Source organism: Ciconia boyciana, chromosome 1 (genome assembly GCF_034638445.1).
Source record: "Ciconia boyciana chromosome 1, ASM3463844v1, whole genome shotgun sequence".
NCBI lineage: Eukaryota > Metazoa > Chordata > Aves > Ciconiiformes > Ciconiidae > Ciconia > Ciconia boyciana.
In genome coordinates this window covers 106300827-106313773 of record NC_132934.1, presented here as the reverse complement: position 1 = coordinate 106313773, position 12947 = coordinate 106300827, and the positions used below count along the sequence as shown (strand labels likewise).

Sequence of the window (12947 nt, the reverse complement as noted above, 5' to 3'; positions counted from 1 at the left end):
CCACCCCGAGGACCCACAGTTCTTTCTGTTTTAACAATGGGTCTGGCTTCATACTCAGGAGGATTTGTGGGGAACAAAGGGTCGTCGTCTTCTGGCTCGCTATCATCGGGATCACCCCAGATGTCTCCATCCCAATCTTCAGGGGATACTATTAGTTTCCTAATCTGTACAATGTCGGGGGGGCGGGGAGCCTGTATAAGCATCATCTCGACCTTTTCTCCCAACTTTTGTCTTTTTTCCTTTTCCTCCTGTAACTGTTTCTGCAGTTGTTCAATTTTAAAAGATAGTAACAACTCAGTTGCCTTTCTACCTTCTATTTCCTTCTCTAGGTCCTGCTCCTTTTTATTTCTGTTATCTCTTTCCTGATGTGCAGCTTCTAAACAGGCACCTAGCATCTTGCAGATAATTCCTTTCCCTTTTCCATCTTTTGTGTGGCCTCTAGTTACTTTTAGGTGTTCTTCAATGGCTTCCCAATTATGCCAATTGTCACGAGTCCATTCTGCTGAGAATTTGGGACTCGGATTCACTCCATGCCTCCGTAAATAATCAGTGATACTACTTGCCATCCTGCCGACTACGCCAATTTGTCGCGGATGGAGTGAGAGTGCACTTCACTCGTAAGAGAGAAGTAAAAATATAGTTTATCGATACAGCAATGCGACAGTGTTTTAACAAGATTCGATGGCGAGGCACACTTGATTATTTACTGCATAGAGGACAGGGTCAGACAAAACTGTCAGGGAGACCCTCCCGTTGAGTCATGAGGTTCGGAAGGGACCCCCTTGCTTTCTAAACTCCTTCTCAGAGAGGAGTCTAGGTGCGGCTAGATCCAGTCCTAGTCCCAGACTTGGTCAACGGTTTATATCTAAAGGATTATATGTGCGCAGTCAATCCTTTATATCACTTAGCTAAGATTTCAAAGTTTAGCATGCTGTTAGTCACTTACCGAGGATCTGTTGCGGCAAGGAATCTCTCAACCTCGAGGAGTAACCTTGAGAGGCGTCCCTGCTCAAGGGGAGATCCTGGCGTGCAGCCCGCTGCCGTGCAGGAGAGCTCAAAGGGCCCTGGGCTGTCCACTATTTAAGGAGTAAGATGATTGACTTATGGTCATATTTGCATATCAAGGTCCAGGATAACTGGATGCAGCTATCAGGATGACTCCCACTGATGGTTACTGCTTGTGCAGGGAGCTGGGGAGCTGGGGGGGGGGGGGAGCACACCGCCACAGAAGGTCAGCCTGAATCTTTACATAAACCAGCAGGAGAGGACGAACTTGAGTTCTCAATGACTGTCAGAGAGACCGTGGAACAACAATTTCTGGAGCCAGAGCTACCAAGAATTACCAGTACTCTTTCAGGTGACAGGGAAGTATATATTTCTAAGTGTGGAAATATAAATCCTTATCAGTCCTTTACACTAAGAGAGGTTATCTTTAAAGAGAGTCTAAATCTCTGTAGAGAGCTTTGTGCCCAGGGATACATCACCATGGACCACTTAATTTACTTCTGTAACAGAGCTAAACTATCATATTTGACTGAAGAGTGCTGATTTGAGGTGTACCCAAACAAGAAAGCTCTGGAACTCATATGCCTCTCGGAATGTGTCTGAGGCTTCAAGCAGTCATGGTGACAGGCAGTTACAAGCCTCAGTGCATAATGGTAAGGAGGGACCTTGGCTGAAGTCTTGCAGTTTGAGTGTGATGCTAGACAGAAGGTGAAACAGTAGTAGCTGAATTGCTCTTCATAATCCATCAGAATACAAAGAGCAGGAGGAAGAAATTGTCTTTCCATGGGTATTGCAAGGGAAAATTTTCCAGCCTTGCAAGACAGGCGGGAGCACACCCACCATTAGAATGTAGACATGGACTCCAAAAAAAGCCCTAATTATTATGCTTCCTATATTTACATGTTCATCTTGCAAATCTTGTAGTCTGTTTTTGTTAATCTATCAGCACATAAAAGAAAAACGTGCATATGACAAATATTCTACCAATCTCATTAGACTGTTTCTGACCAAGACAAGTTCCTGATTTCAAGATGGAGCAAAATTTAATACTCTCCTCCAGTGTTAAGATTACTGTACAATCCTTTTACAGTACAAGCAATGAAACCATATATGCATTTGTTTTATCCTCCTCAGAGTTTATTTTGCATGTAATTTTACACAGTTTATACTTCACATCATACATTTATTCCTTCTCTTGAAAAAAAGGTTTGACACAGACACTTGCCTTGCATTACATTTTGAAACCTGGAACTGGTGCCAGTAAAAAAAACAAACCACCCTATAAAACATATTAGATCAATACAATGTAAATATAACATGTATTAGAAGTTGCTCATTATTTCACTACAAGGAAAACAATCTGGAAAAAAAAAAAAGATAATCAGTTCCAGTTGCTAAAACAGTTCAGTGTATTTTCTTTGAAATCTTAGTGTAACGGGAATGCTTTTATTAGCCCACTACCAAACAATGATCAAACTGGTGTAGAGGAAAATGAAGCATGATCCTAAACAGTATTATGGTACTCAACTGCGATATAAAATTCTATGTCACACAGAACATAGCAGACCGGGGATGTTCATAAAGTCCTTTCAGTGTGAACTCTACAAAAGACTGTTTTCCATCATGCTGCATTATTATATCATATCCCTTGTTTAAGAAGTAAGCCACAAGTAAGCATTCCAAAAACCATGAATAGATTTTCAGTGTTAGCACAACTATTCAGTAATTTACACAATGGTTCACATAGGAAACTGGGTAAAATTATGACTTGGAAATGGTCACGGACATCTTCCTCTTTGGCTACTTTAAAAGTTAGAAAATTCAGATTTGTACAAAAGACATTCATTTCAGAACCAATTCAAATATGTTTTTAAATAAATGGAACAAAATAAAGCATGTCTCGTTAATTTGGTATTAATTTTCCAGAATACTCTGCAATACATTTTCAAATATACAAAATCTTACTCTTTACAAAAAAGTTGTAGCTCATGAAAGAACTCACTTGAATAATCTTAGTAGCACTCCAATAATTAACTACCTTGATTTTATTGAAAAAACACCTTAGTTTGATCACTGTATTTTGAGACTGCTTCTTCATGAGAAGCAATGTTTCAAAAGTTATAAAAGTGCAAGAACATCATCATGTTCCAAGCTGAAAGGCAGCTTCTGGAAATGGTGAAATCAGTATTGCAAGGTCCTGACATTAGTGAAATGAATACAGTGGGAAGAATTACATTTTAAGTACATCATCCAGTGTGATATCATTGCAGTAAGAACAAAACACTCTTCTCACTGAACATTTTAGTCACCTAAATAAAATAGTTGTGTCATTTTTTTCAGCTGTAGCAAGTGTGATGCACAGATTAAGTGATTTGATTGGGAGCAAATAAGCAACACACACAGTACCATCAGCAGGTCACCAGTCAATCAGCCTGCTCATTTTGCTGTTCAGCATTTTTGTGCAATTTTAATTAAATAAAAAATGGCAAAGTACAATACTCTCAGAGGACCTTCTCATCCGTTTGGATAAACATTTCTAATTGCATGTTGGACTCCACTGAAGAGGAGCCTCAAATTAGGTCCCACAAACCATTAAGGCTGCCTTTTAGCCAAAAACTTCTGGTTTATTTAAGCAAACTACTCACTTTTAGTAAGAAGCATTAATATATAATGAACATTTGAATTCACTATCAAAAAAGAAGATTACAAGAAATTACAAACTTCAGAGCAGGATCATTCTTGTTATTCCTGATAAGATTCTGTAAACAACAATTTAATCGAGAATACCTGCTGCTTTGCAATATATTAAGTGTAATTTTGTACTACTAGAACTACAAAACCAACGTTTTCATTTCTGCCTCTTTTTGTAAAGTTTCCTCAAAAGAGGTTCTAGCAAGTCAAGAGCTCTGCAATTATATGTGAATATTAATCTTACTTTTTAAACACCTAATATTACTATACTCAGTTTCAGAAAGCTTCCTTAGAGCAAGTTTTTTATACTTAGTATTAGTACAGCATATCATCACTTCTTCTATGACTTGCTTCTTCAGTGATAGTTACAGAGACGTCATTTTGAGATATCCATATTCTGAAGCACAATAGCCACTCTGCTTGGAATGTACACCTAGTAAAAATATGACAAGAACAAGAATAGCTGAAAAAAACATAAACCTCACAGGATATAATTTCTAAGTAACAGTATGTGAACACACACACGTGAAATATTTTAACTGTCAAAAATTAAACATTTGTGCAATGTTGGGGGTCATACTAATCACATTTAAAGAGTGATTATTGACTGCTTAGTCCCCAGCACTTGAATTACACAAGATAATCTAAAAGTTTAAAAGGCAGCTTCGTTGCAATCTCTCCTCTTTTCTCTTTTAAAAAAAAAAATCTTACCTTGATATATTTTAAAGTGGCTACCAGTAGAGGGCCTCATATGACTTACAATGACCAGTTACAAAAACCTGAGGACATTTAGGTCAATAGACTGTACAATGATAAATGGCAAAGTTTCGCAACAACATTTGAGCACTCTTCTACTGTGAACTAAAGTTGCCACAAGGTCTATGATGTCATTTCATACAGGTAAGTACCAGCAATATGACACAGCAGTGTATTCTTCTCACTCTTGGCATCTATGGAGTTTCAGTGTCTGAGCAATAAAGCTCACTCTCAAAACCAGACAGATTCAAAATTAATCATTAAGTTATTGCATTTTGCTTTACCCTTTTTTCCTGATTACCATCAAAAACCCCAAACATATATAATCAAAAGACTTCTCATAGATCACAAAAGAACTTGTGGTAATATATTTTACATGACATTCCTTCCAAGCAGAGCAGAGTCACAATCTCAAAACAAGACCGATATGTACTACCTACCAATTACCTTGATATATGGTACTCCATCAATTGTCAAGCGTATGAACGTATTTGCTGACCAAGTCAATAAAAATGCAATTATAAAAGGTAACACAAGATTGAAGATTATTGGCTTCATTTTGACAATATCCTCTTTTGGACTATTCTCCATCCCTGTGGAAAGTCTAATATTCTGCAATTTCAACCACGTTATCTGCAAACTAGAGCCTGATGGCATGAAAGGCTTTCATAGTTTTCAAAATGGAATAAAGCAATAAAGCAAAAAGCTTTAGGAAAAGGAGAAAAAGGAAAATAACAGTTGATCTTCATTGAACCAGACGGAGCTATGTCCAATGCTTCTTGAAAGGCAGCGAACATAATGATTTCCCCCAAGGTTTTGGTGATAAATAGCTTCTACAAATCTGTGCAGGAGAGGAAATACTTAATGAAGTCAACTAACTCAATGTGTATATAAAGGAGAGATTTTAAAATAGTGTTGAGAAATTCAGCGCTCTAGGTTTGTATGATGAAGGGAGAAGAAACAAATAATCTTTCTAAAAAAGAATGTGCAAAAAGTTATTTCAGTTAATAGAACAAAAATTAATACAGGACACAGAAATTCTCAATTATAGTCTGGTCAATATGTCAGACCCTAGGAGGAGTAAATTAGCCCAGTTCCTTTAAAGTCAATTTACATCAGCTGATAACCTGAGAGTAGTGCGGAAGCATTCCACTCCTACCACTCCAGTGCTAATCGGAATTTTAAAACTGGTTTTAAGCACAATTTCAGAACTTGTGCAAATGATTGTAGTTAGACCGATGAGAGGTATGTTTCCTGTTTGCCACGAAGAGATGCAACTGCCAGCTTATTAATTTAGTCACGTTTTTTTCCTTACCTGGGCAAATTCAATATGCGTTTTAGTGTTTTTTGTCTTGGTGGGCTTCTTGCTAAATCGTAGAAGAGCCAAATGTGGCATTACCTCCTAATCCTATCAACTTATTTCATTGGTTAGTGTAACCACCACTAAGGCTTAAATAAAACTGCAAGAAGCAACAAAACAATTAGGGCATGAAAAATGAATAAATATTAATTATTTATTAAATATATTGATAATTATTAAATATGAATATTATTTATTCATTCCACTGCTGTACAATTTTTTTAAAAGGACAAATACTACAAAAAGTATTAGATAATTCTTGTTACAAATGTATTGTGATTCCTCCCCCCAACAGTGTTTCTAGAAATACTACAGTGCATATGCTCTGCCTTCATTATTTGTCTAAATAGACAGAACACAGAACATTTGTGTGAGGGAGAGGGGAGGAAAAATGTGACCAATGAGGTTGGAAAGATTGCTTGTCTCTCCTGAGGTAAAGTGAAATCTGGAAGATCATCTGCCCAGGATCCCAGCAGGGTTTTCAGCCTTCTCAGCCCCGGTTTCTCACCTCCGCTCCTTCCTCTTCTGACACCCCAAATCCCAGAGCTTCCTCAGCCTTTCCACTCCACTATTATTCCTTTTCCTTCAGCCCTCTCACCTGAACTACTGCTCTTGTAGTAACATATCCCCATTAATTTAAATTTATTTTCTCTGTTCTTTTTCTGAGTGTAGTGAGGTGTACTGAGTAGACTGTGCTTGAACCATATGCTACAATTTGCCACCAAGTGGCACGATTAAAAAAAGTCAGGAATCCATTACTACCAGGACAAGTTGAAATGAAAGCATCTTATTGTATGTTTGAGTCCAGACATTTTCAAATATATAAAAATATGGATAATCCTTAGCTAAAAGCTAATTAATTAGTAACATTAGGTATATTTTAATTGATGTCTCTATCCGATTTAGATTAAGAACTCTGCTTGCTTATAATACTTTAATCCATTGCTCTGATTCATATCAGAACACATACATACAGTAATTAATATTATAGAAATAAATGTGCAATATCATACAATAAAAGGCTAACATCCTCAGACACTGAAACAACCATGCTTCTATTGTATTACTCAGTTCTGTCTTCCTTAAATACTGAAAAAAAAAGGGCAACCACAGTTCTTTTTGCATTTCCTAGGTAAAGTACCATGGATTTTTTTTTTCCTCTCCTTTTTTTGTCTTTAAATTATTTTGGTCCAAATTATAATAAAGAATTTTAAAGATAATTCCAACACACTGAAATGCATTAATGAAGACATCTGTTCTGACATGTTATGGTATGTGTCTGTGACAAATGCCATCCCATTCCACTTAGTATCCAGCAGAACCCTGGTCCTTTTCAGTCAAGCTGCTACTCAGAAGTTGGTTTCTAAGCTTTACTGCATGGGATTCCTCTGCAGAATTTTTCTTCATTAATTTTTATGAAGTTTCTGTTGGCTAAACCCTCAAATTTATCAAGATGCATCTGGATTGGACCTCTAACATTCAATTTATTAACCACTCACCCTAACTCAGTGTCATCTACAAATCTGCTGAGGGTGCGCTCTGTCTCATCACTCCAGTCACTGTTGAAGACTCCACACAGTATCAGTCACAGCAGCAATTCCTAAGGCACTCTGCTTGATACCACTTGACAGCTAGACACTGAGCTTCTGATTACTAAAACTGCAGCAGCCCAGCCAGTTTTTAATCCACCTAACAATCTTATCCAGCCTGTATTTCCTCAGCTCCTAGGTAAGAATGCTGTAGGAGACAAAGCATTGGTTGTAGTAACCTCATGCACACAGCTAGAGTCATTTCATCACAGAAAGCAATCAGGTTGATCGTGCATGTTTTGCCTTTGCTAAAATCTGGGTTGGCTTTCTGATTGACCCATCTCATACACCCCGCTTGTTTGGATACAGATTCCAAGAGGAGGTGGTCCTTGACCTCTCAAGGGACTGAGGGGAGAGGCTGACCAGCCTACAGATCCCTCAGCCTGCTTTTTCGCTTTTACTACAGCCTTCGTTCCGTTCTCAGAAATTTCCCCTGATGACTATGAGTTTTCACAAATGATAGTCAGCAGCCTTGCAATCACATCACTGACATCTTTCCACACCTCTGGGTGTATCCCATCTTTAAGATGTCCCTAACCTATTGCTCTGCTACTGCTGCTTTCTTTTCAATAGTGTATTGGCACACAAAAGGGTCTGTGAGCAGGCTTTACCCTTGAAATCTGAGGTTAAAAAAAAGGCACTGAATACTCCGGTACTCTCCATAGTGCCCATCACAGGTTTGACTCCTCCCTTTGTCAAGGGACTTGCATTTTTTCTTAAGCTGCTTTTGCTATTAGTATACCTGTAGAATCCCCTTCTTGCCACTCTTCATTATCTCTAGCTAGTTTATATATATAGTACATGGCCTGAGATATATATCTACCTATAGATAGATAAGTATAATAAAAGTATATAGAAGTATCCTGATTACAACCACCATAGGAAATTAATCAGTAAAATACATTATCAGAGCTATGTAATTTCTGATGTTTTTCTGTACCCTAGGAGGAGGGTCTCAGAAGTTTATTCTTGTCTTCCCTTTTCCTTTCATATACTGCCACTGAATTACAGTTCAGTTCCAATAGTATAGTTCCAATTACCAGCTTCAGTTCTATTGATCTCTGCTCTTCTAACCTGCTTCTTTCTGATCACGTTTTATCCCATTCATGTCTCCTTCACCATTTCATGAGGCTCACTTGATGAACATGGACAGAAGTGAAAACCCAAAGTACAGAATACTGAAGAGAATACATTCATAGCCAAGCAATGTCTTGACTATCAGTCAATCAAATCATCCTCTGAATCTCTCTTCTGTTTCAAGCTTTCTCTGTTCACCTTAAAGGCCCTTCCCAGCTCTTTCCTCTCCAACAGGCTCCTCCATGTTGGAAAGGGCCTCAGGAGGCCCAAACTCCCTGTGGAAAGCAGGGTCAGCTATGTGGTCAGACCAGGTTACTCAGGGCTTTAGATATCTCAATGAATTGGCCCTCTGCTTTCTACACCAACTGCTTACTTATTACCTCATGTCCTCTAAAAGGTGTCACACGAATTCTGCTATTCTAGGAAACTGTGAAGACATCTAAAACCACACAGAGGAAGCCTCAAGAGGCCTTTTCTGATGGGGGAGTGGAATATGGGGAAGGGAGTACATCAGATCTGTTTGGGACAGAGTTAGGGTGACTCAGCTGTGAATAAAAGTTTTGGACAAAGTTAACATTCAAGCATTTAGTCATCAAACTATCACTGAAAGTCTTTTTATTCTCAATGGAGTATTCAGCAGGAATAAAGTGGAATAATTGTGGTTGACTTTACAGGCAGATGTGCTAACAGAGAAGATGAGGGAGGATAGGAATGTTGTCTATAAGTCAAATACATACAAAATTGTTTTTTTGTTTTCACCTCTGACCTTTCTATACTGCATGTCCATTTCAACTATGAGGCAGTTACACTATCTGAAACTAGGCAAATCCCACACAGATCAAGGCTTCTGGCACTAAAACAGTACTCTAATAGGCACTAAAATAGCCACTCTAATACAGAAACAAACCCCCACTTATTACAATCAACCTATTTTCCGCCAACATACATGGTGTTCTATCAAGATCATAGTCCATTCATGTAAGCCAGGAACACATACGACATTTTTTCAGCCACACAAATGCTTACTCCTTATACTTTTTCACTGTAAATATCCAGATAATTTCAAGAAACAAGAGATTAGAAAAGCTAAGAATAATACAGGAATATCAAATACATGAAGCACTTGTGAACAACACCAGTTATAAGCAGGAAGCTCACCTTAGGTATTTTGGGAGAGGACTACAATACACAGCAATCTCCAAAGGTATCTAAAACTCCACAAACAAGAAGTTCTGCAAATGACAACTGCTACTTTCAGATCTGTCAGACTAGATTCAGTACCAGGTGCAAGCACAACTGAAATTGGCTGGAACTGCAATGAACTACTCTTCATCCGACTTTCAGGGCTGGAAAACACCAAGCCCTAAAAATTACTTCAAGGTCATTTTGCAACAGATGGGAGAATTACTGGAACTCAGAGCTAGATCAGGCACTGCAGAAAAATATTTGATAGTGCATATTGCAGCTGGTAGATGCAGAAGGCAATGTCACAAGAGTCTGTGCCAACGTTTTCCCAAACTTTTAATTAAAATGAGGGCTTTAGACAATCTCATGTCTCTCTATCGCTACTAATTGTCAGACACTGACACTATTCTGCGAATATAATTAACCATCAATGAATAAGATACATGATAGCTTTTGCTTTCTGACTATAATTTGTTATACAAAACTTCAGACATTTCGGATTTCATTTTGCTAGATATTGCATATGACAAAGAAGTTATGCTTAAAATAATGTGAAGTTCTGCCTTCCAATTTGTTTTTCAATTTACAGCTGTACAGCATGAATATGCAGAAAATCATTTCTCAGACTGTCTTGCTTCATTTATGCAAAAGAAGTCCATATACTCCACAGGCTGTATCTCAAAATTTATCCTCTATTATCTTCTGCACTCTTTCTTCAGGTTAAGAAAGAGTACTTTAAAGAGACAACAAAAACCCCTGGCAAACACAAACAAGTAGACTAAAAAATAAGATAGGATTAAAGAAAATTACTAACAGAATAACTTTGGAATCATTACACTTCATTGTGGTTTTTGTTTGTTTTAAGAAGTCAAACTATCAATGAATGTGAGCAAGTAAATTTATATGTCTTAATCATCAAGAGGTAAAAACAACAAAAGACCTTGCTGGTATTAAAGTCTGACTGATTCCCCTAGTTAAAACAGTTAATTTTCTAACTACTAACATTCTTTCTGTATATCTGTGCATGTCAGGGGAGAAAACAGTTAAAGACTACATCAGTCCCTTAAAATTCAATACATAAATCCTTATCATGAAAGTTATTCAAATGAGTATTTTCAAAGCTAAGGTCACTAAAAGCTTTTAGATCCTTTCAGTCTACGTGAATATTTTAATTTGTCAATAGACTCAAGGAAGCAGGAAGTTGCACTTTAACACTGAACAGTATACATGAAGGTCAAGGTTAAAAACCCAACCCAGCAATGAAGATATTGTTAAAATAAAATATATAATTTCAATTTCATTTAATGTGAAAAGATTATATCAGTGGAGGCCAAAAATAGAGAATCAGAAAAAAACAGTATTGGGGGCAGGGGGAAAGGAATATTTCCACATCTATTTATTTTTTAACTAATTGGAAAGAACTACAGAAAGAGTAAATTTATGTTAAACAATGTATTTCTCAATAAACTGCATACTACTTTGCCCATGACACAACATACTCTGCAATATTCCATTTAGCCTGCTTATAACTCAGTTCTGTTGGTGCACGACATATCAAAGTATAAATCCCACCGTTTTCATATAAATCCTAACTTTTGGTGTGGTACAAAAATATTAAAGTTACTAGGACACACATTGATATCTAGTTACATTTTACAGTAAAATTCAGTCAAGTCGGATGCCTTAGAAAAGACTGGCAAAACATTTTGAATGATGAGTGTTATTAAAACCGGCTCTTTTTCTCCCTGCCACCCCCCATCCAAGTTTCACATCCAGCTACAACAACCAAGTAAGGTATCAACAAATGACTTTGTACATAAAGGGGCACTAGGATCTGACAGGAGTTGAAATGTGTGTGCAGCACTTAATTTCCATCTTGCAAAGAGATGGTAAGACATAAGCAAAACTAAAACTTTATAGAAGCATTGAAAAAGCACACAACTTTTCTAAAACATACCTTAAAAAAGACTATTAGGAGAATACCACAGCAGAGATGTAGAGATAAAACTGTGGTAAAAAGAGTCTATTTTTACAATGAAAAAAGTGGTTAACAGCTTGTTATTAGAAAGTTTGATTATGTGGAAAGTTATGTACATTTCATGTATTTGTTAACAATCCAGAACGGAGCAAGCAGTGAAATGGAAAAATTAGATTATAATAATTAAATCAGTCATATTACAAAGAACATTTTTTGCGCATTTTTCTATGGAGTTTTCAAGGTGTGTCTGATGATTTTGAAATATGGCCCTCTACAGCATTACTACAAACCTGAATCATCATCTGTTCATCAACAAAATTTTACAGTGAAATGCCTAGCAGTGTTTACAAAGCTTCCTCTTCAGCCAGGGTTCTTTCCTCCAGGAACTTCATATCTCCCTTCTTCTCATTTTGCAATGTCACTTTGAATATTTCTTTTATTAGATGATGTTTCTAGAATGAGTCACATCACATCTAATATTCTATTTTTGTAACACATTTGTGTGCTATTTAAGCTTGACTTGAGCAACATAATTATTGCATGTGATTTCATTTTGTCATTGCCCTCTGGACATGTTTTTGCTGATAAAGTTTACCTACATACCTTAAAGGAGGTGCATCTGTCATTAAAAAAAAATGTTTCTTTGAAGTTTGTGGTGGAGGAGGAACTAAAATTTTTGAAACAAGAAACTTAAGTCTGATGCATTACGTAAAGAGAATAAGATAATTGTTAAACAGCAGAAAAAGAACCTTTATGAGTTTATTGGGGTGGCATCATATGTTTTTTGAAAATAAATTTGAGGGGAAGACTTCTACTTCGATTTTAGAAACTTCAACTAAGACTAAAGCAACTCCCAAGGATAACTGACTACCCAAGAATGGGGATGTAAATTGCTAATTAAAAAAAACTATTGCTGTTTTATTGTAGAATAGCAGATGGAGGTATTTACTGTAACTTTTGTTCTTTCTTACTTGGAGTTCTACCTTGCTGAATTTAGTCAGGTTTTCCAGATTTTTTTTCCCCAATTACTTTTACTTGGTGTCCTTCTACTAGCATTTTACCTCTATGTGGTGCTTGTGGCATCTTCTGGGGTGTTGGCTGAAGGTGGTCTGTGAATTGGATTGCTGAAGGACATAAAAGAAAGTTAACATGACCCACGCTGCTGGGTTTCTTTCGGACCCAGAAGTGCCATTGCCATGCCACAGTTTATGCCACAAAAGTGCATTTGCTGCTTTGCTTGTCACATGCCTTATCTTCCACATGCTCCTAGCAAATTGCATCTTCACATTTTGTCACATTTTTTCTG

The 12947-nt window shown here is 37.1% G+C and overlaps 1 protein-coding gene across 3 annotated transcripts in view; it reads right to left on the bottom strand.

The window, feature by feature from the left end:
* Nucleotides 1-2126: 2126 nt before the first annotated feature.
* Nucleotides 2127-12947, bottom strand: part of GBE1 (1,4-alpha-glucan branching enzyme 1) — a 170777-nt gene continuing 159956 nt past the window's right edge. For 2 of the 3 annotated variants that reach the window (XM_072886017.1, XM_072886003.1), the window contains 2 exons: nucleotides 12703-12765; nucleotides 2127-4129 (listed from right to left, as the gene is read on the bottom strand). In XM_072886017.1, coding sequence (XP_072742118.1) covers nucleotides 4073-4129; nucleotides 12703-12765 — 120 coding nt within the window. In that variant the 3' untranslated portion in view covers nucleotides 2127-4072. The remainder of the gene's footprint in view (nucleotides 4130-12702; nucleotides 12766-12947) is intronic. The other variant, XM_072886011.1, reaches the window with a different exon arrangement.